We start from the raw sequence: 24105 nt of genomic DNA, 5'->3' as shown, positions 1-24105 counted from the left end.
ATATTAGTATCATTCTTTTATTAGATGATTTCAACGATGAGATGCGGATAATGTGAAGGATGATTGTGACTATTGAAAATTTTAAAACTCCATTGATAAGTTTGAAAAAGCTTAAAAAATAATAAATGGGTCTTGTGAATTTGTAAAATTACTTTAAAAAACTTATTGGGGTTCATTGAGTTTGTGTTGGTGAACTTGTAGTTGAATTTACAAGTTAAATCAAGAAGAATTTGATCTAATGGATATGAATCTAGTGCTCAATTTGTGACCATATATGAAGAAGATGACTATTTGAAAAGTTTAAGAAATTAAAAAATTGATCTATTGATTTTTTTATTTTTTTTTTAGCACTTAATTTCGCATGTGGCACTAAAAAATGATGTGGAATTTCATGCGTAATCGCGTCCATTACACGCACTCTGATCGGAGGAGAAAAGGGCTTGAAATGTTGTATTCTAATGGGTTCAAGGGTCTAGTTGACAAAGTGATGAGTATGAGGGTTCAACTGTCAAACGGAGCCAAGTACAAAGGTCTTTCAGGTCATTCCGCCTTTTATTAATAGCTTTATCTTCCGAAAAATTATTCTCCTATGCGTGTCTTGCCTTTTCAAGAAAACGTTTGGCATTTGTTTTGGTTAGGTATTTTGTAGTTGAAGAGGCATGATAGTAGTAATAAAAATGATTTAGGAAATCTTACAATATGGTTTTAGTTAAAAGGCTTTTACTGAAATAAAATTTGAAAAGAGAAGTTATTGAAACAAAAGCCACAAATCTCACAATTAAATAAAGATAAATAGAAATGTTAGCAGAAGTATCAATCAAAATGTTAAAGACTTTGAAAGAGATTAGACAATATAAAACAACCAAAATAAAATAAATACTCACACACAAAAGTAAGCAATATCCTGCTTGAAGCCATGTTATCATTCTATGTATCAAAAGTATAGAATTACAATGTTAAAAAAGATCAATATTATTCCTATTATTAATATTAATACTTAGCAACCAAAAATGAAAGTGTAACAAATTTTGTTATAATAAAAGAGATTGGCGAAAAGTTATATGTTAAAACATAAGACAAATCATAGAAAAAAAGAGAGCTAATATATAAATTACTTGAAAATTGCAAGTTTTTCACCCTCACAAATTTGCACTTGACCGACATCAACATGTACTTAGCCGATAGCTTGATACTCTTTTGCTTTTGCTTTTTTTTTTTTTCCATCAATAATGTGTATCCTGCTTTAACATAAAACAAAACAAATTAAATCAACTACCTAAAGAAAAAGGAAAATGAATTATAAAATTTTGGTACTATAAGGGTTATATAAAAATAAAAATGTAAAGAAAATGTTAAAAACTATACCTACGAAATTATAAACTGTACTATAAGGAATATCTCTAGTAGATATTTCCGTTTCTTTTGTGCTTTTGATCGATGGCTAATTAGAAGCACACATGAAAAATATTGTACAAATTTGTAGATGATATGCCATGACTGGGCTCCCTACTATTATTTATGCTATAATTGGGCATAAATGAAATTTAATTAATTTAATTAATAGGATGTCGTTTGAAATTTTTCATGCGAGGGTGAAGGGCTGCATTAATTAATTACCATTACTTTTTTCTTTAATGACGTATAAGCTGTTAAATATTTAGTTAAATTAAATTAGATAAATAGAAAAATGAGAGGAAAAGAGTAAAAAAAAAAAAAACCCAAAAAAGATAAATGTGATTCTTGGCCTGGTTGCCACATTAGCGGGCTTATATTTCTACTTTATATTAATATATAGATTATATATGTACGCCCATTTTCTTATCCTCTTACGTTGAGGAGTAAATCTACATCCAATTTCTATCAAGAACTGTTGCACCGGAAGGAGATGGTCATATGTAATACTTGTCCCAATAAATTAGTAACAATGATACCTCAAAATTTCAATGTCATGATATATTGATTGTGCGATTTCATACGTGGATTTTTTTTTTCTTTTTAAATCAAGAGCAACTAATTCATCCAAATACTAATAGTTACATCAACAGAAACAAATTAACTACGAGATTAGCAAGGTCATAGATTGTTATTTCAGCTACTTTTATCTACTATTGACAGAAGATTCACGACACTTTTAGATGATAGATGAGTTCATCAAATGATTTGAAGCATAAGCTACTGAGAGCGTCCAGATGGTGGAAGACGAGGCTCTACAAAAATCTAAGCAGATGGTATTCCTGATGACTCCGGGAGAAGAAGCCTCTGGCCTTCAGACTTCACCAGATTCCACTTGAGTAAGAGTACCAACAGTTGCAAGATCCAAAATTGCTGATCATAGAGTCAGCAGATATGAGCCGACTATAGCTAAAAGTAGCTTGTAAGCAACAAGATACCTGCAGGCATTTATTTACTACAATGCAATAACCTAAAAATTCACCACAAAAGGCAACATAACAAAATCTAGTAGAGAATAACAAGAAGAAATCAACAGTCTTAATTGAATATATCAGATTTCAAAGGTTCTTTCATGAGTTTATACTTGAAGTATGTTTTGGCAGAAGAATCAGTTGGTCTGGCTTTAACCAGACCGATGTAATGTCCGTCTTCTCTGAAATGCCAACCACAACATCAATGTCATTTTTTTGTTAACATACGCTGCTTCTTTGGCCATCATCGAGTTTGATTTGAATCAGTATAAATACGTGGATTGATGTCAAAGGTTTGAACAACTATCAAAAGAAAAGAAGGCTCCTTAAAAAAAAAAATTTGGATGATTTCTATACTGCATCCAAAGTGTTGTAATGCGGATACTATTGCTTTGAAAATTATTGAAACTATAATTTTTTCTTTACTATATTGTTATTTAAAAAATAAAGTTAAAATATACAAAATCGTATTCATTCATCCGAAACTTATGGGAGGCAAAGAATCCGTATCTTATCACATAGTATGAAAAATATACTTCCAAGTTAATAACATTTGCTGCAACTCAATATGTTTGTTCTTATTCTCAAAAATATTATTGATAGCTAATAAGTTTAAGTAGTTTAATTCAAAGTTCTAAAATATCAAAAAAAGTTCTACGGTCAGTTAACAAAACATATAATATGACGAAGGCCTAAAATCATATATAATCTGACTGCTACTTAGGAGGGGATCTGAGATGCAATATGAGGAAATAGTGATCAATCAGTTTTAACTAACTCTAACTGATGACTTGTTCCTCATAGATGGATGGCAAATGACAACAGTACACTATGGTAAAAAATACAGAAGAAATTTCAACCATCATCCTGTAATCAATATCCCTCTCCTGGATGCAACGTCGAAATATACGTCAGCCATGACATCACCTTCAATATCAATAAGATCCTGAAATGGATAGCAGAAGTGACACTTAGCTTCCTTACACATACATTAACCCTTCAATTAGAATTTTTGAGAAGCGAAGTTTGGAGAAACATAGAATAGCATTTCGAACCATGCAATAATTCAGAAATGTTTTGTTGCTTCAAATTTTCACAAGGACTTCATGATTGACACTCTAATTGTTTTGTAGATAACACTCTATTGCTTTCCTAGTGGATGTTTGAGAGGTGAAAATTGTGTTTAAACAGGCGCAAAAGAACCACCAAATTTAAGTTGTAAGACAAAAGATGGTCATAACAAGAATTGTAGTTTCAATCCAGCCCCAACTGATATTCTCTTTTGTAATCGTAACTGCAGTAAAGAAAATACCATTAATCGCCATAGAAGGGATAAATTCATGACGCAAGTAATTTGTAGCAGAGTATCCCTGACAATCTCAAAATCGGTACTTCTATTCATTGCATACCTTCAGATATTTGACTGACCATCAAAACTTTAGTAATGGTTTAAAATAATCAAATATAGCATGATATAAGACGTTATATGCTGTCCAGCTACATTCAGTTTTTTCGTGAGGTGAGTAAATGAGTATCCATCGATAACAAGAACCTGCGTCAAGAAAATTCTGAATAACATACTGAAGAAAAGATATCCCAACAGTTCATAGCAAGTCTTACCATGTGCTGTCAAAAGAACAAATTGTTGAATAAAACACTGGTAACAAGGACAGTACTAATATTTTGAGTAAAACACTGGTAAGAAGAATAAGAAACTGCGAAAATAGTGCTAATACTACTGCTAACAAGGAAGGTTCAAGTATGACCACCAAGCCTATCCCACGGGGAAGCGAGAGAATGCTCAACTACCAACTAACCTTCTACCTTAATCCACGACCTCCAAACTCTCCTATCTAAGGTTTACTCACAGATAATTGAAAACGATTTATGTCCCACAAACTCATACATGTACCTTGAGCATAGAATGTTAGAACAACTTGAATTTGGATGAATACACCAGCAAAGTTGTACTTCTCAAACATGGTTTCTACCTGTAATTCTAGTAAATCCGAGTATAAGTTAAGAATCATTGAAGCAGTACAAAGAGGGAATGCAATTTTCGAAAAAGAAAAACATTAACACAAACCATATTTTCACAATTTTTAGATGGATTGAGAGGCAGATTTGTCAGCAGAACGAAAGGAAAGCCTTATCGGTTAATCATGAACTTGTCATACAATAAGCATTTCAAAAAAAAAATCTCAAGAAGTAGCTATAACATCTAGTTTAGCAAGCAACTGTTGAACTAATAAAGTTTCAACCCGAATTTTCTTTCTCTAAGAAGAGCTTCCTAGTTTTCGATAAATGCAAGAGAACCCTTACATTTTCATTGTAGAGTAAGAATAAAGTGAGAGATGTTTACCTTCAAATTTTGTTCCATTAGGGACTCTTCATATTAGCATTGGCATCCCCACAACACAAGGGAATACAGATGTGGGAAAATTCTCACCCAAAAAGCCACACCTGACATACTGCATTAGTTCATCAAAACATTGAGAATTGACACACCATTTTACTGTTGCAATAGGTAGAATCATTAGTTATGTTTAAGCAAATAGTCGGTACAAAACAGTCTCTCACTTCATAAAACTGAAAAGCAGGTTCCACTAGGAAAGGAATAGCATCATGATTGAGTCATTACTCGTTAGAATGATCGTCTTCATAACCAGAAATTGAATTCAAAGCTTGCATCTTGTGAAGGAAAACTGGTTGACTGAGTTTTGGTGTTCAGAAATGAGTAGAGTTCCAAAAATGAAATAAAACCAAAACTAGTAGCTACAACAATTTCCTCTCAACTCCAAACCAGTTTGGGTCGGCCATATGAATTTTCACTATCAGTGCTGCAACACCAATTCAAAAGAGAGAACAATGAGAATACCCCAGCGTCGTTGTTGCAAATGATTATATATCTTCTAGCTACTCAGCTGGATCAATCATGGACTCCACTTTCCTTCAACTTTGCGATTTTTTGGCTTATGAAATCAGCAAAGATCCAAGCTTAAATGGAGAAAAAGAATAAGAAAAAATCTTGTAATAAGAAGTTATAAATAATACTATCCATTGGGTTTGCCCATTTTTATACATATCAAATATGTATCACGTTATTTATCCATTTTCACCTGATTCAGTTTCGACCAGTTCATATTCAATTTGTCACCCCTAATAGCAGCTAATAAGCAAGTTAGGACCAATAAAGAGTTGAAGCTCAGCACATGGAGACTTACAAGATGAGTAAAGTTCTATAAAAAGGTACCAGGCATGGAAATGCTATACCTAAAAGGGTTTAAGATTATGCAAACTAAAATAAGAAACTACTATCCAATCAGAGAAACTATTTTAAGCTTGTAGAACTGCAACGATTGATTTATATATTTGTGCACAACTAATAACTCGATGGTATCATCGAGCTATTTGCATATCTTTTCAACTACATAGAATCATTCTGCAGCCTCTGTTGATTAGCTAAAAGGGTTCCGGTTTCTCAATGACCAGAGAGCAAAATTGTATCTGTAAGGGAAAACCTGACTCATCTTTACACAAGCTAACAGCCTACATGGTTATAATTCACCATTTTGGTCAAATAGCTTTAAACCCCAGCTCACATCCTCACAGTGCCTCACATGAGGAACAATTTTGCTCGTGTCAGTTCCCGCTTTCTTTTTACAATCATAGTAAGGTGGGGCATGGAAACATGGCTCCAGTGATACAGCTTGAACGCAAGGTGGATTATGGGCTGTCCTGTTCTCAGGCTTGTATAGGATCCAGGGCTTCAAACCTCCAAGACCATGAGCTACATATCCAAAAGTCGACCATGCACTTGTAACCAATTTGTCTGTTAAACTCAGTAGATACATTTCTGCCAACGCCTTTCTTTCATGCCAGAGCTTCTCAGTTTGTTGATGTTCCTCCTGACTCGGCTGATAAACGCCAACGATCTCTCCTGTCACGGTGGGATGCTCCCAGTACATGTTTCGGAACTCTTCAAAGTATCCAATACTTAGAGAAGTGATCAGGACGGCTATGGTTTTCTGCTTCCCGGATGGATTGAGTATAGGCTCCTCCCGATTAATTTGTGGAAGCAGATTCTCATTCATCAAACAAGAGGTAATCTGATCCACTACATACTTAAAAGGACCAACACCTGTATCAAATACTCTAATTTGAATGCCTAGTTTTTCGTCTGCTTGGTCTAAATAAGCTTGATAGTACCTCATAACAAGCCCCCATACAGAATTAGTGGGATGGAACAGGTATCTACTCAGAAAGTGGAAAATGGTTTCTTTTTCCGGAAAAAGATTACTTAGCTCTTGCTTGAACTCTGGCATCAAAAATAGATAAGGCACAAAATAGTTATCTGTTCTCATGACTAGCCAAGGGATTTTGTGTAGAATACTTTGGTCCTGGTCACAGAAAAATAATTTATCTTGATCATCATAGTCATGAGCTAAATGAAGGTAGATGAAGGGAGGTAGTATTGAACCAGTTGAATTACCTATGATATCATGTTTCACCATATAACCATAGCAATGAGGAGATTCCTGATTAAACGTACTAAACAGGTCGATTATAGGAAAATCTGGTGGAAGCAACCAGGAAACCCCGGGAAAAGGTTCACAAAACAGATCAGGCATATTAACTCCGGGATCAACTAGTAGGACTCGATTTGTAAGCAGAGCATAAAGGAAAGCAGAAGCTAAGGTTAGCATCCTATTTCCTAAACCACTATACGAAATCCAAACCAAGTAATTGCAATCTGAAGAATCTCTGTATTGTCCAGACTTGATAAGTTCAACACTTGTATTGTATAATACTGTATGAGGTCCACATTGCTTATGAAGAGCCTCATAGTTTCGTAACTTTGAGATGAGATAAGAAGAAGGCTTCTGGCGTAGTTCTTTATGATATAAGACTGACTCGTGTCTACTTAGACAAGATCTTTCATCAAATCCAGAAGGAAGAAGGCCACCAAGTAGTTTATCTTTCTGCACGGTGATTGACAGATGACTAACATCTTCAGTGGCTGGAAAAGCGAAAAAAAGAAGTAAATCAAATAGAAGAAAAAGTTGATCATATTTTAGGGAAGCCATGCAGTCCAAATAGCACAAAATCAGGTAAAACAAACATTTTTCAAAGTGTCAGATCTACAATCAAACACTATAGAGTTCAACAAAATTACTGAGATGAAACTGATTCTTCTGCAGCAAACCTTGCTACTTAGCTTTAGCTTTATTCTACTGATTTAATCTTCAAAAACAAATAGCGTCTTTTTAACTTTCCTCACAGATCGATATACTTGGCAAATGAGCAAAGCACAAAATAAATATCTCAGACCCAAAGCCATTACTTTGTATCCATTTTCATCCCCAACATAAGGACATAGGGATAAACAGAGAATGTACTTGGGCTTTCACTTCAATAAATTAGTTATACACCAAGCAACAATAGGCAATTTGCAACAATATAATTAAGATAACACTGTGACAAATAATATTAAGGAAATGACAACCAAAAAACACCTAAATATTTTGGATTACTAACATTCAACCTAGTAAGGTGACCGCTCAGCTTATAATCCGCTTCAGATACTTATTACTAGTAATACTTCATTCCATTTGTGTGAATTTCTTTTGTTTAGTTCCATTCCTGCTTTTCAGTTCCAAAACCAAAACTTCTTATGGGCACTAGTAAAACTCTACACCATCAACATTGGAGTCGTGCACAATCCATGAATTCAAGTCTATACACACTAGTATTTGTTGACAGTGTATATATATATATATATGTAGAGAAATACTGAAAACACCTCTGAACTTGATGCAAATTATTAGTTTCATTTCTGAAGTATTATTGCCGGGCTTAAAAACACTCATTTACATGACTAACTAAACTTAGATACACCCCAATTTGTCATATGATATAGCAAGTGGTATCAAACTCTTGTAAGAGTCTGATACTCTTAATAGAAAGTCACTTAGATACCCCAATCTGACACATGACATAGCAAATGGATTTTGCAGCAATGTGTGTGTTGTATGTATTCTAGTTAGGACTAAATAATAAAATTAAAAGATGATAAACAAAAGTGAAAATCAAGTACCATTTGGAGATATTTTAACGTGAAAGAGTGTAGGTTCAGTCAAAAGCCTGAGACGAGTATGAGAGGGAAAGTCTTTGAGTATAACAGAGGTTGCTGTGAATACCATAAAACCAACGATAAAAAAAACGATAAGTTTGACAGGATTCAAACTCCACTTCGACATTGAAACAGGTCTATCCAAAGACGACACCGCCTGTCGCTGATCACTCCAGCTTCTCTTCAATCTCTTCATTTTACGTTCATCAAATGGATCGGAGTAATTAATTTATTAACAATACTAAATCGATCAAAGCTTATATTACGCACTCATGCACAATATACAGTATTTGTATTTAAATCAATGAGAATAGCCTTCTGCTCTGTGTGCAATTACACTGAAAAAATAATAACGGTTGGAAAAAAGTTTGTTGCCGCAGCTATGGGACGACAAGAAATATTCTCCGATGTCCTGCTTCATTCATTTAATATATTTTATGTGATTAATTACTATATTTTATTTTTTACATAAATAATATATTTTATTTGATTAATTACGCTTTTAAATGCTACTTTATTTTCATTACCATATATGACATAATTTTAGCTTTAACAATCATTTGATATAAATCTATATTAAAATTGTATAAATATATATTAGGTGAAGTTCTGCAAAATTGTATCAAAACTGTATTAAATATAAACAATAGATGGTTTGATGGTGGTGATTATGAAAAAGAAGAGGTGAGGCTCTGAAAATTTGTATTAAAGTTGTATTGAGATTGTATAAATATAAACGATAGTTATATGTAACGACCCGAACCGTCGTTATTTAGGAGAAACAAAGATCCGGAAAAAATCTGGGCCCTTGTCCCGCCATAGCGGGCCAGATGCCACTAGGGCGGCGACGCCACATCGGGGTAAACTGGTGCCACAACGGGATAGGTGAGGCAGAACGTAAATTACGAGAATTCCTATTTTCTCCACCTTCCTAAAATACCTAATTTAGTCGTAAAACACCCTAGAAAACCCCAAAAGGCTGCTGCAAGCTGGGAAAGAAGGGAGAGAGAGAGATTTCTAGTGTGAAGATGTCGATGGATTGCGGATTTTCGGCCGAATTCACCGTCACGAAGCCCGGAAAATCGGAATCGAGGTCAAGAACTCTGTGCAACTGCTTGGCGCCCAGGTATACTAGCTTTTATGAATTGAATAGTTATAAATTTGTGCTTACTACGTAATATATGGAAATCAATGGTAGGGTTGTGTGTAGACTTTCGTGCACCAAGTAAATTCCATGAGTAATCCCTAGAAATCAAAGTATGAGGATTTATACCTTGAGAAGAGAGATCGATGAATTGTTAGGGACTCTAGAATTGTTATCATGGATACAATTGGTTCAAGAATAAGACTATGAAATCATGAATGAAACTAGATTTATGAATGCATGCTAGATCATAAATTAGAGTGATTGAATTGAGGATTTATGATGAATTGTGACTAAACCCTAGAAAGAAGCCTTAGATGATGACTAGGGCTAATTATGGTCAAATTAATGTTTGTATATGAATGTTGCATTGTTGATCACACTTGTTGTCTATGAGATAGATGAATAACTATATGCCATGAATCACTTCTTGATTGTATGATTATTGAGAATGTACTTGTGATTGTGATTGTGATTGTAGTGTGTTGAATGGATTGGTTGTCACGTCTCGGCATAACTATTGGATCGGTTGCCACGTTCTAGCATAACTATGGAATCGGTTGCCACGTTCCGGCATAACTAACTTGGATCGGTTGCCACATTCTGGCATAACTAATTGTTTGGGTTTGGGTCCCATGAGAGGGCCAATGATATGATATAAAATGTGAAGTTGTTCGTTGTTCGTAAATATTGATGATATTGTATATGTTTGATATGTGTATGCGAGTATAGTGTTGTTTTGACTTGCTTATGTTGCATTTAGTGGGCACGTCTATGATGGGTAATTTTTTATTGTTCGTCGTAATGAGTGAACCTGTTGGGTATAGTGGAAGGGCAAAGTGTTCAAGAGGCTAGTAATAGATAGTAAGGGTTGTTCGTGTGTTGTAATGGCGATGAGTAGAGGTAGCGTGTGTAATGAAATATGCTTAGGTGGATTTCACCTTGGGGAAAAGAGATTGGGTTTAGTGTTAAGAGAGCTTGATGTAATGTATTATGTGACTATCGCTGGGTAATGTGACGAGAAAGTTGACATGAACGGTTAGTTGAAATGTTGGTGGTTGTATTTGGGGGATTTCTCTGTGTTAGAATGATTAGACTATGATCAAGTATCTGGTAGGCGGGTTGATTGAGAAGGATGACAGTATAGGCAGAATACTAGTGTATATTGGAGGTATTTCAAGAGAGGGTAAAGGTGGAGAAGCGAGTGGTTTATTTCATGATCTTACTAGTTGGTTTCTTATGTTATGTGGTGGGCGTCGGGTTGACCGATGATGCCTACCAGTATGCGTGTTTTGTACTGATACTACTCTTGCTATGTCTTTTAACATAGTCTGGATGCAGGATTGGTGACGTTTCATTAGGTGAAGACGAAGAAAATCTCCAACAACTTATATTCTTCCTTCTGCATGGTGTGAGCTGTGTCTTATATTTATTTGTCCAGTTGTACTCTTAGTAGCTCTTGTACCTGTTTAGACTAGATCCATGTGAGTTGTTAATTTACTTTACAAGTTTTAACTAAAGGTGTGTCTAAAGAAATTATTTATAAAAATCATATTATTATATTTATCTCGGTTTCTCTTAAATTTTCTGCATGTTTTAACTATTGGGATATGAGGGTTCTCCTACTTAGGTGTTAGAGTGGGTGCCCGCACGGCCCGGTGGATTGGATCGTGACATTATAGTACAATTTAAATTCAATACTATACATTATTATAAATTCGATAGTTATTATTACAGAACAAATATAATATATTTATAACAATGTAAACTAATTTAAATAGTACCGGTATGTTTGAAATTCACATATAATACTTATAATATATTTGTATTAAAAATGTTTTAGTTATATATTAGGTGAAGTGTTGAAAAATTGTATCAAAACTGTATTAAATACAAACAATCGGTGATTTGGTGGTGGTGATTTTCCGAAAAAGAAGGAAGCTCTGAAAATTCTGTATTAAAATTGTATAAATGTAAACGATAGTTATAATACAATTCGATATTATACATTACTATAAATTTGATAGTTACTATTCCAGAACAAATATAATACATTTCTAACAATGTAAATTAGTTTAAATAGTACCGAAATATTTGAATCACATATAATACTTATAATATATTTGTATTAAAAATGTTTTACTTATATATTCTCCATGTGCATAGAAACATATATATAATCTTATATATAGGAAAATATTTTATTCAAAATGTATTACAATTACTGTATATTTTTTTCTCTTATTAGCGATACTAAAAATGTAGTATATCTAAATTTCAAATATTATTTTAATATAATTAGAATTATTATTTTTAAGATATGTTAAAAATGTTGTATATTGGTCATTTCTTTTTAAGATACGTTAATATTATTATTTTTAATGTATTATATAATATATTTTGAATGTTATTTATTAAAAATAATACTATCAGTTGGTGGCCAATTTACCTATATATATATATAAGCCATGCCAGTTCTTAGGGGTCGTTTGGTGTGAGGAATAAAAATAAATAGTTCTGAGATAAAAATTTAGTGTCTTGTTGGTTGCCATGTTTGAGATAATTTATCCCACCATTTATACCATAGTGATGGGATAAGTTATGCCATATACAGGGGCGTAGACATATGTATGGAAGGGTGTCCAATTACACCCTTCCTCGGAAAAAAAAATATTGCATATACAAGTAAAATGTTATATGAAGTGATTAAATAACATATTTTGGACACCCTAGACATAATAAGTTATTATAGCCTAGTGGTTTAAGATGTCATGAATGTGTGTTTAGACATCTTTAATGAGTTGTGCTTGCGTGTTCAAATCTCACTTGCAACAATTTTTTTCCCCTTTTAAAAAGAGCTTTTGTTGTTTAATTTTTGGACCCTCTTCATGAAATTTCTAGCTCCGCCATGGCCATATATATACATGGTGGGATAAGTTTTGTTGTTTAATTTTTGGACCCTCTTCGTGAAATTTCTGGCTCCTCCACTGGCCATATACATGGTGGGATAAGTTATCTCAGGGTAACTATCTCAGGATAATTAATCCTGAGATAATTAATCATGAGATAACTTGTTCCCAACCAAACAAACCCTAAGGAGTCGTTTGGTTTGAATTCAAGTTATGATGAGATAAATTATGATGAGATTAATTATGACGGGATAAGTTATGCTAAGATTATTTTTATTGAGTGTTTGATTTGTTGTATTCAAAATAATAAATCTTAAGAACAACATATATGTTTACGAAAATACCCTTCATGAATGTGAAAAGTAATGTATAAAAGGTGTTTAAATGGATATTTTTGTCATTTAGTCATTTTATTCCGGGATTACTATAGCACCCAAGAAAAGGGATAATTTATCTCGGTACTAATTATTAATCTCAAAATAAATTATTCCAAACTTGCCAACCAAATAACAAATTAAAAAACACTATAATTTAATCACAAGACTATTTGAAGTTATCTTTCACACCAAATGACCCCTTATAGTTATGCAGAAAGAGGGGAACTAGCAGTGATAGTGGTGATGTTTGTTGATGCTATTTGTAGTAAGAACGATAAAGCTAATCTATGTAAGAGTGATATGTTATAATTTGCAGGGATAAGGGTCTGAAAAATATCCTAACTTTGGTCGGATTTGCTGTTGCGCTACTAAATTTTCATGAGGACCTATTACCTCCCTAGACTATTTAATACCGTATTTTAAACATATATATTTGTCCACGTGGACATAAAAAATAGTGCAAAATTATAAATAGTAATGTGTCCACGTGGACACATATATACCTTTAAAATACACTATTAAATAGTTTAGGGGGTAAAAAATACGGCATTAAATAGTCTAGGGAGGTAATAGGTCCTCATGAAAGTTTAGTATCACAACAGTAAATTCGACCAAAGTTTGAATATTTTTCAGACCCTTATCTCTAATTTGTAAATAATGTTATATAATATATTATTTATGTAAATTGTCCGGCATCTAAAACTCATTTCTTTAGGCCCCCACTATATTTTTCTTATAAAAAATGAAAAGTATAGTATAGAAATTACAAAATATTTACTCCCTTAAAATTCTAAATAATAATATTTTATCACTTTTTGAAAGTTATTTTGTTGTACCAACCATTTTTTTAGTCAATGAAATATTTTCAGAACTTTCATTTGATACGACGCAGTTTTTTTTTTTTTTTTTTTTCGTTTTGTTTTCTAACCTTTCAAATCGATTTGGTTGGTATAATATATAATTTTTGAGTAAGTAATAAGAATAATAACTCATTTATTCGTTACTTTACCTCTGCATATAAATCTTGAGTCATTAATATTTGACACTTAGATTAAATGGGCAAATTATGCTTTCTCGATTTTTTCCTTCTTACAAAAAGATTACATTTAAGTTCTCTCATTTATTCAAATAAGCAATTATTAAGTCTAATACAAGCTTGTAGTCATCTAACATTGTAAATTACATGTCTTTTTTATTATGGAAAAGACTCAAATATGCCATCGAACTTTTAGAAAAAGCTTATTTATGTCATTCGTTAAAAGTTTGGCTCATCTATGTCATTACCGTTAAAGAAAAAACTCATTCATCCCTTTTTTTTAACTCTGATTTTGCAAAACCATTTTTTACACCCCAAACAAGATTTAATACTTTTTAATTGGAATTTTTGGATCAAGTGTACATTTTTTGCTTCTTTTTCTTTAAGAACACATGAAGAACATTAATAACTCTCAAAATATTTTGGTACTGGTTGAAATATCTATAAGGTTTGATTCGTAGGTGGTCTTATGCATTTTTGTAATTAAAAAAAACAATTCTGCACATATTATACATAGACTATTACTTGATCTTGCTTATTATTATTATTATCTATTTAAGCTTCGGTACAAATCAATATTTTGGTTTCATCTATGTTATCTATCTTGATCCACGAAAGATGGAACAACGTAATTCAATCAATATTATTCAAAGATATATAAGCATATCTTTTTTGCATATTTGTATATAAAAATGTCATGTCCATGATTAGCACTTACAATATTGTTTAAGTTGTATTATTATAAGTTTAAAGTTCATAAATTGGTAGAATTGAAATATAATGAGCCTACTTAACTATAGTTTGCCTAATTACGTAGCGTAACTATAATTTCAGCAGTTATGCCTTACTTTATTTGTATATCTCGCTGGAAATTTATTTATTTATTATATACAAGTTGGATTCGTAGCTTAATTAATAAGGCGGCAATTTCAGTTATTAAAGTGCAAAACAATTCCACAAATTACGGTTATTGTATCTGATTAGGATTTCTTACCAACTATTACTTTTATCAAATGAAAAAAGATAAATTTTACTTCCTAAATAAACATATCAAAAAATGACTCAATAAATATACAAACCAAACATATATACACATCATTAACAACTATAATTGCATCAAATATACAAATGAGAATTGCCTATATGATATTGTGTCTATATATATATATATATATATAAAAATGTTGAAGTTATACAATAATAACTTGAATGTATACTTGCTGACAATATACTAATATGAACTACAAATATTCACATGTGAGTTAAAAATTGCGTAAATACACAAATCAAATGTATACAATTACATTCACATGCATATAGAAAAATCTTTAAAAAAATTTATACAAATCCTAAATGCTAGACATCTAATGTATCCATAACCGATGCATAAAGTAATTGTATATAATTGTTGCTAAATATACAAATAAGGTATAAAAAAGTAAAAAAGTCACATAAACATTGATATACTAAATGCATAGAATCGTATACAATATAATGTGAAGTGTATTGATAGAAATATAAATTAAAAAAATTATACAAAATATATTATACAAATACCTCAAGTCTTCACCATCATCTTGTTCCATTGACCCAAATTCAACAGTTTCTTCTTCAGATGTTTTTGATTCAGTATTGATACATACAATTTTTTTACTTTCCATTTTTTTTGTATTGTTAGAACAATCTTTCTTTTGTTCAGCAACTTGCTTGTTCCTCCTTATTGAATTAAAATCTGGTAAAACTTATTTCATCTTGATATACAAACAAAAATCTAAAAATAATAATAATTGTAAATCGTCAGAAGTTAACTGAATTTGGGGAAGCATGATTAGGAGATAAGAATATCTTTGAAATTTCAATTTGATTGTGGTTAAGGGAATCAAGGAGAGAAATCAGTGGGGTGTTTGATGAGACTGCAAAATTAGTAACTATTCAGATTAAACACTAATTGCGAATCATAATTAGTTGAAACTATAAGAATGATAAGTCACTCACAAATAAATATTTGCTTAGTTACATAATTTTTTCTTATTAAATCAAGCATCTTGGGCATGTGCTCATTGCCAATCTAGTAGTATAATATGAAAAGATTGGATAAAAACTAAAAGATAGGAATGACATAACTACTTAACTTTTTTCGAAATCGTTTGAACCATCTTCCTTTTGTTCAGCAACTCGCTTGAACCATCTTTCTTTTGTTCCTCTCCTTTTTTGTTCCTATTTATTGAATTAAACTCCTGCAAATTAATTTGTTGCATCTTGATATACAAACAAAAATCTAAAAAAAATAACAATTGAAAACCGTCAAAAGTTACCTAAAATTGTGGAAGCACGATTAGGATTAGGATTTAGGAGGAGAAAAAATATCTTTGAAATTTCAAATTTAATTGTGGTTGAGTGAATTAAGAAAAACAGTAGAGTGTTTGATGAGAGTGAATAACTAATTTGTATAAAAGAGAAATAGGCAAGAGAGGGCATTGATACAAATTAGGTTCGTATGTCTGGCGAAATTAGTAATCATTCAAATTAAACACTAACTGCAAATCATAATTAGTTGAAAGTATAACAATGATAAATAATTCACTAGTATATGTTTACTTAGTTACAAGCATCTTGAGCCCGTGCTCATGGTCAATTTAGTATAATATAGACAAATAATATGAAAAGATTAAATAAAAACAAAAAGATAGGAAATACACAATTAATATGTTACTTAATTTGTTTTCCCAATTCCACCTGAGAAGTCATTTCATTATTTTTTTTGCATAAATATTTTCACTTTATAATAAGAAATTATCTCAATCATATTATTTTTCACATCAAGAATCATTTTAACAGAAATTCCTAAATCATTCTTCGAACACAACTAATACAATAAAAGATAAAAAGAATACATATGGGTAAAATTGAAGTCAATAAAAAAAATCCTTGAAATCTAGATTCGTAAGTTCCTATTTTGGCTCACCTAAATGGCTAAATCTACACACATTTTGCTCAACTTATCAGTCATCAAAATTTAACTACATATTGACAGTGGCGGAGCCACCTTACAATGAGGGTGGTCATCCGACCCCCCTTCGGCGGAAAATTATATGATTTATACATGGTTAAAATAATTTTTTAGGTATATATAGTAGATGTCGAACCCCCTTCGGCTACTTCGTGTGTCTATTTTTTTAGATTTTGAACCCCCTTACTGAAAATCCTGGCTCCGCCACTGCATATTGATGCCTCTTCTCTTGCCATTATTATCGATTACAAAAAAATATTTCATTGATAACTTTTTTTTATACTGAAAATTATTAAAATTATAATCTCTTACTTTTTATTAAAAAATTAAAAATAAAATATACAAAAATTGTATCCATGCATGCCATACAATTGTTCAATATTTTACATTATTTATTTATTCATATTCGAAACTCTAATATAAATTGATGACTCTAGTGTTCAAATTCTTAAGAGGGAAATATCCAAATTTTAGTCTTTTTAACCTTGGATTAATAAAGTTTATTCGTACTCTCTTTATTTATTCCTTCAAATTGCCACATACCCCACAAATTGCCATGTAGATTTTGAGTTAGAATATGTGGAGTAGGCTTTCTGTTGGGATTTTTTTCTATCTGTACTTTGGCCAAAGTATCCCAAACCAAATACTGTCACATTTTTTGACAAGTGACACACATGCAAAATAAATAATTATATTAATTAAGAAAATAAATAAATATATTGCATGCATGCCATTTATCATACTCCCACAAAAACAACAAACCATTCTGTTTCACATACAAACATTACACTTTTGAACTAAGGGCCCCATTCAAGTCAAGTAAAACAAACATATATTTTAACCAACAAAAAAAAAGTAAAAGATTAATCCATTGGTTTATTTAGTCAAAAGCTATAGTAATTCTATATACACTCTTAACTTTTTTCACATTACATTCGTGAAATTACACTGAAATTATTAATGTTGTTATATAACAATAACAACAACTTCACCATATTTCATGGTAAATAAATACAAAGCAAAATTCACAATACACATTAAATTTCATTAGTTGATGATTTTATATAATAACTTCAATATAACATCAGGTTATAATCGAATTCATAATTATATATTTAGTAAATTTCTTAAAACATACATAATAGTAAATTCCCGTGAACTCATATGTTTTCTCCTGAACACGTCGAGTAGTACGACGTGGCGTCACCAGAATTGCTCATACAATCAGATAAAGTTATATAGTGCTACACACAAGATTTCCTCAAAAGACAAAAAAGTTTTTTTTTTCCATATAAGCCAACCTGTGTTCAGTTACAAATATATATATATATTTTTTTTTAAATGGGGTAAGACTTGGCCACATAGATATATCCGAAAGAACAGCTGGATAAGGGTATTCATGTCATTTTCATTAGCTAATAAACATTCTACTAATTGAAATTAGAAAATCTAGGCGCATTTCCTAATAAATTCCCCCATTTTTCTCTAACAACAGAGATACAGCCTGTATATGGACTCATTTCAAACTTTTTGTTTTATAAAGTTTTAAATTATCCAAAAAAAGTTTCTATCACTATCAAAGACCTCTAATTAAAAATTCCTTAAATGGTTTTTAAAATTGGGTTTTGATTTGAAGCAAAGTGTTGTGAGAAGAACGACAAGAGCAAGCCGGAAGAAATTTTGTGAATTGAGAGTATGGATTGGTTTTGTTTTTTTTTTATTCGTTTGTTTTTTCAGTGTTGAACTGTACTCTACTTAGATATCAGGTATTTTTTTTTAATGGTGATTGAAAATGGTGGTTTATGTTGCTTGTTTTTTTAATTTGTGGAGTAATTTTAAGTTTTAAACTGTTAATATTGTTTCAATGACGAAAAGAGACGAGATGTTTCTGCGTTCAGAGAAATGTCAAAAATCTGAAGTCAATTTCTATGTTCAAAATTTGTTTAATTTCATTTTGTTTAAAGAATAACAATGTTGTATTTGTTGCTTAAATTCTAGTTTTAGGTTAATTTCTATATCAAATGTTATAATCATTTCTTTTTTAAACAATTTTTTATGTTAAAAAATTTGGTGATATCTTCAATTTTATTAGAAAAAATTAGAAATTACTAGTAGCTTTTCATTTTTTTAAAATATTTTTTGGTAAAATTGATGATTGCTTATTGTTATGTTATCAGCAGTAGTGTTAGATAAAGCTTACAACTGTTGTCTTCATTTTCTCTCATTTTAAAGATTTATTTTGATTATTTGTTATTTTTTGTCATTTTGACCCTATATTTTTTGTCATTTTAATTGAATTTATTTTATTTTTAGTCATGAGAAATGTATGTATATTCCATTTCAATTAGATAAGTCTTGTTCTTTGATGTATATGCTGCAATATAAAAATTTGAATTGTTTTATTAGTAATGGTTTTCGATTAAGTCAACATCCATGTTTATTTGTTAGGTTGAAGATGAGCATGGATTTCTCCGAGTCTACGAAAATTGTATATAATCGAATTCAGAAACTAGAGTCAGAACATGTGAGTAAGATCATTGGTTATCTCCTCTATCGTGATCATGGTGAGCAGGACATGATTAGATTAGCGTTTTGTCCCGACAATGTGATCCATTCGCTTATTAACAAAGCTAAGAATTCTCTTGGATTATCACCCAAACCAGCCATTTCTGGTCCTCTTTCACCTCCCTTGAAATTTGGTCTATTCTCATCAGCTTCACCTCGCCCCTTTACGAACCATCAAGTTGGAAATCCGTACTGGGAGCATCAAGGACCAGCTGAAAATCGTCCAATTCATAACTTGGATCTTTTGCCAGTGGGTTGCTCCGATACTATGACTGATGAACATCAACTCCAAAATCAACTTCAGTTCTTATCTTTGGATGATCACTCAGACCACAATTTCGTTGGACGTACATTTGGTCCAAGATCGTGTCGAAGATCTTCAAGCTTGCCTGAGATTCCTGTTAAGATTTGTCATTACTTTAACAAAGGGTATTGTAAGCATGGAAATAACTGTAGATACGTTCATGGATATCCAACTCCGGAAAGCTTCTCCCAAGTTTTCAACGGAAATTTAAATGATGTAGTTACTGATGAACAAGTTATCTCCCCTGGATCTCTAGAGAAACTAGAGATGGAGCTCACTCAGCTTCTCAAATCCAAAGAGGGTGACCCTGTTTCTATTGCTTCGTTGCCTATGTTGTATCATGAGATGTTTGGCAGAACACTTCAGGCCGAGGGTTATCTCACAGAAAGTCAGAGACACGGGAAAGCTGGATATAGCCTGACTAAACTCCTCGCCCGACTAAGAAACAGCATTCGTGTCATAGACAGGTGCAACTTGTATAGCTCTCTCATTTGTGGATTTTGTTCTTTGACACAAACTGTATTTGATATAAATGTTTGTATTTACAACAGGCCCCATGGACAGCATGCCGTTATTTTGGCTAAGGATATTCACAAATACTTGGAATGCAGTGGAGAAAGAAATGAACATGGAGCAATTGTAGCTGATTCTCGCCAGATTTATCTGACTTTTCCGGCTGAGAGTACCTTCAGCGAGCAAGATGTTTCCAACTATTTCAGGTACGTCACTCCATGTGGATTGACACATATTATTAGTCATCTTTTTAACGTCTTCACAACTTATTTCATGTTTATGCAGTCATTTTGGACCAGTCCAAGATGTTAGGATTCCTTGTCAACAGAAGAGAATGTTTGGATTTGTAACTTTTGCTTACACAGAGACAGTTAAGCAGATCTTGTCAAGGGGGAATCCTCATTTAGTCTGCGATGCACGTGTTTTGGTGAAACCTTACAGGGAAAAGTCCAAGTTTGTAGATAGGTACATTCCCTGGTTTCTTTTATTTGAAGGCTTCTAATCACTTATTTGCATATTTGTTAGTTAATATTAAAAGATCTTCATTTCTGAAGTACCCTACTTAACCTTTGTTGTGGAGTGCTGAGTATGCAATGATATTGTGTTGCTAATGCCATTTGTCTTTGTAGTTTAACCTATTGAAATATTGGAAGTGGTTGCTCTTTGAATACTCTTGATTAATTATATGTGAACTTGCGTTTCAGATCTGTGGTTGTTGGTTAAATGGCAGTGATTTTGTTTTCAGGATACTTGAGGATCATTGGCTCAATTTTAGTTCCGATTAAGTCTATTAGATTTGTTTATTGCATCTCAGTAGGCATATTTTTCAGCAAGCATATTTCGTACTATTCTTAATATTTACACATTTCCCTCATCTGTGAACATTGTGATGTTTAAAGAATATTGTCTGTATCATCAGAATATCGATCTTTTCATTCACTTGAGGGACTGCAACTTGCAGAAGCTCTTAGACTTGGGATATCACTTTGTCGGAATTTGCATTTGATATGATCCTTATCTTATATCTGCAGAAAATGCCCGGAGAAAGCTTATCAAGCTTCCTGTTATAATCATTTCTCTAATGCAGAATCTGAGCACCAATCTTGTAAGATGCATTTCACCTCAAACTGTGGAAATCTACCTTCTGCATGATACCTTTCTTTAATAATTTTTTGTCATAGAAGTAATATTCATATTATTTTCTGTTTTTAGTACATAGGAGGGCAATTGAGTTTGAGAAGAGACGTTTTCAGGAGTTGCAACATCATCAAATGCGTGTTGGCTACTCAGTAGAGGATTTGAAGCTCGCTTCAGAAGGTTGTTAAATTTGTTCCATATAAAAATCTTTCTTATTTATCCTCCATTTCAACTGACATTATTGTTTTCTTTTCCTACTTTCCCTGTATAGGGAATAGCGAACAACTAGAGTTCCCATCGACTGAGGGTTTTTCTTACGTGCTAGATGTATGGAACAATGGTTCCACCAGCAACAACAAAACTAGGCATGTTAAGACGAATCACTATGACCAAGAAAGGTAAGTCATTTTTTATATAATCACAATTTAACATGTTATAACAGCATGCCAGTGTTGGAAAAATATGTTAATTTGCATTATTTAATCAATGTTTCGGAATCTTACAGTGGTCGAGGATTGAATCTTCCTGATAGCCCTTTTGCATCTCCAACAAGGAATAGCATTTGAACGGTCACTTGGTAGGTTCAGAAGCACAAATATTACAAAGAGGACTGACTTTTTTGGAATAGCGATTCGGACGTTCGACACACAAAGTACTTCTCTTCCTTCATATTTTCCATAAAAACAGTAGTAATTAATATATTTGTTCAGCTACCTGCAAATACATCTGATCTAGCAGAAAGTGCAACAAGGTATTATTATTTTTCTTTTCTCTTAGGTGCATAAGAAATTGATATAGAAAAAACATCAGAAAATGTAATTATGGTATCTTTTAAAGTTTGATGGATAGGTGCAGATCTAGCAGAGTTAGATGAGCTCTCAGCTTACTAAGCAGAAATGTTAATGTTGCTAACAATAAAGTTATACATAGTTTTCATTTCTATTCTCTCTTTATATATATATTTTTAACATAATTTTGTTATCTTTTAATTTTCTGTATCGATGATGTTTGAATCAATTTGTATGTAATTTGATTAATTCACACAGTATTTCACTACCAGCTAGACTTAGGTGGATAAAAAGAATTTTGATTTGAACATCAGTTATGCCATTTATTATGGTGATAAGTTAAATATTCTAGTTTGAAAAAGAGACAATGATCGTAAGTGAGTTGTAATAGATTGGCAACAGGAAGAATGGAGCCAACCAGACAGCTAAATAGCATTATAAAACCTCCCTTCTTAAGAAGCTATTAAACAAAATAAATAATCATTCTCCTCGTTTGCTTATTTTAATTGGACAGAACATCCAATCAAAAAAATTGTATTTTGGATCCTTGATTTGCGGAAATTAGCAAGTTGGGTTTAAAAAAAAGTAATTTTTGATGTTAAAATTAATTAGTTGGAATCTGACTAGTTTGTGCTTAATATTTTATGGTTTCTCACTAATATACAACTAAAAATATTTTAACAATAATAACATTTTTTTGTGGGATAAAAAAATATTTTTGATAAAAACATAGTATATTGTAATTTGAGACCTGTTTAATAGTGATTGACTTTGAGGAAAGTAGTGGTGGTGGTGAACTGAGACATTTATTTTAGATTATTATTTGTGGACCTTATGTGGATTTAATAATAGATTTTAGGACCTACATATCTTCTATTGTTCAATCTTTTTATGTGACACAGATGTTTCATGTCTATGGCTATAAACTTTTTTTCCTCTTCCATTTCTTGGCCACAAAATAGTTTTATTCTATTCCAGTCAATTCTATTAATTTATATAATTTTCAAAACTAAATTTCATTTGATACTTTATAAAATATTTCTCCGCATATTTATAATAATTGTTTATTAGAAGGAAATTCATAATAGCAAAAATATATTTATAGATGAATGCAAAGGGATATTATAGTATAGAATTCTTACATATTTGATAGCTTTTCTTTTGTATATTAATTCTCGTAACTTCTTAAAATGTATAATAATTAATTATGATTTGATAATTAATTCTTTTTAGTTGACACTATAACACTTTTTGGTAATATTTTGTAAGACACGATGTGCATATATAAATTATTGTATGTCATACAACACTACAAATGTTTAGATCTCAGAAAGCTTTTTTAATTAAATCAATTATTACACGAATTATCTAGATTATTGTAGAAGTATTTAAAAATAGAATTAAAACCTCACATCAAATAGAATATCATTTTTTTACTAGTATAATATTTCATAATATTTTAAATTATAAAATAGGTTAAAAAAATCATTAATTTTGTAATGATTGTTACTCTTTAAAAACATTCAAAATTAAGACAATACTTACTTATTTTATAAAATTTAATTATTTGATAATCTAATTAGTTTGGATTGGAAATGTCTATGATGACACCTCAATTATGTGAAGGTATTTGAATAAACATGACGTTTAAGAATAAAAGATTATAAAGTAATTTATAGACATTTGTGTGCATATAAATTACTTCATTCAAACTAAAATTAAACAATTTAAAGTTAAATTATTCCTATATTAAATGTGTCTTTTTT

General features: G+C 31.5%; 2 protein-coding genes across 2 annotated transcripts; one reads left to right on the top strand and one right to left on the bottom strand.

The window, feature by feature from the left end:
• Positions 1-5980: 5980 nt before the first annotated feature.
• On the bottom strand, positions 5981-7510 carry LOC125839747 (galactoside 2-alpha-L-fucosyltransferase-like). The gene has a single exon (XM_049518741.1). The coding sequence runs from the start codon at positions 7508-7510 to the stop codon at positions 5981-5983; it is 1530 nt and encodes a 509-aa protein (XP_049374698.1).
• An 11977-nt stretch (positions 7511-19487) lies between these two features.
• LOC125839745 (zinc finger CCCH domain-containing protein 18) lies at positions 19488-22117 on the top strand. Its single transcript, XM_049518739.1, has 7 exons — positions 19488-20368; positions 20453-20620; positions 20700-20879; positions 21446-21519; positions 21627-21731; positions 21823-21949; positions 22057-22117. Exons 1-7 carry the CDS (start codon positions 19488-19490, stop codon positions 22115-22117), a joined length of 1596 nt encoding a protein of 531 aa, XP_049374696.1.
• The last annotated feature ends 1988 nt before the right edge of the window (positions 22118-24105 follow it).

Source organism: Solanum verrucosum, unplaced genomic scaffold (assembly GCF_900185275.1).
Source record: "Solanum verrucosum unplaced genomic scaffold, falcon-dt-bn FXZP01000175.1, whole genome shotgun sequence".
Lineage (NCBI taxonomy): Eukaryota > Viridiplantae > Streptophyta > Magnoliopsida > Solanales > Solanaceae > Solanum > Solanum verrucosum.
Note: the sequence above shows the minus strand (reverse complement) of the source record. Positions and strands in the feature narration are given on the sequence as shown.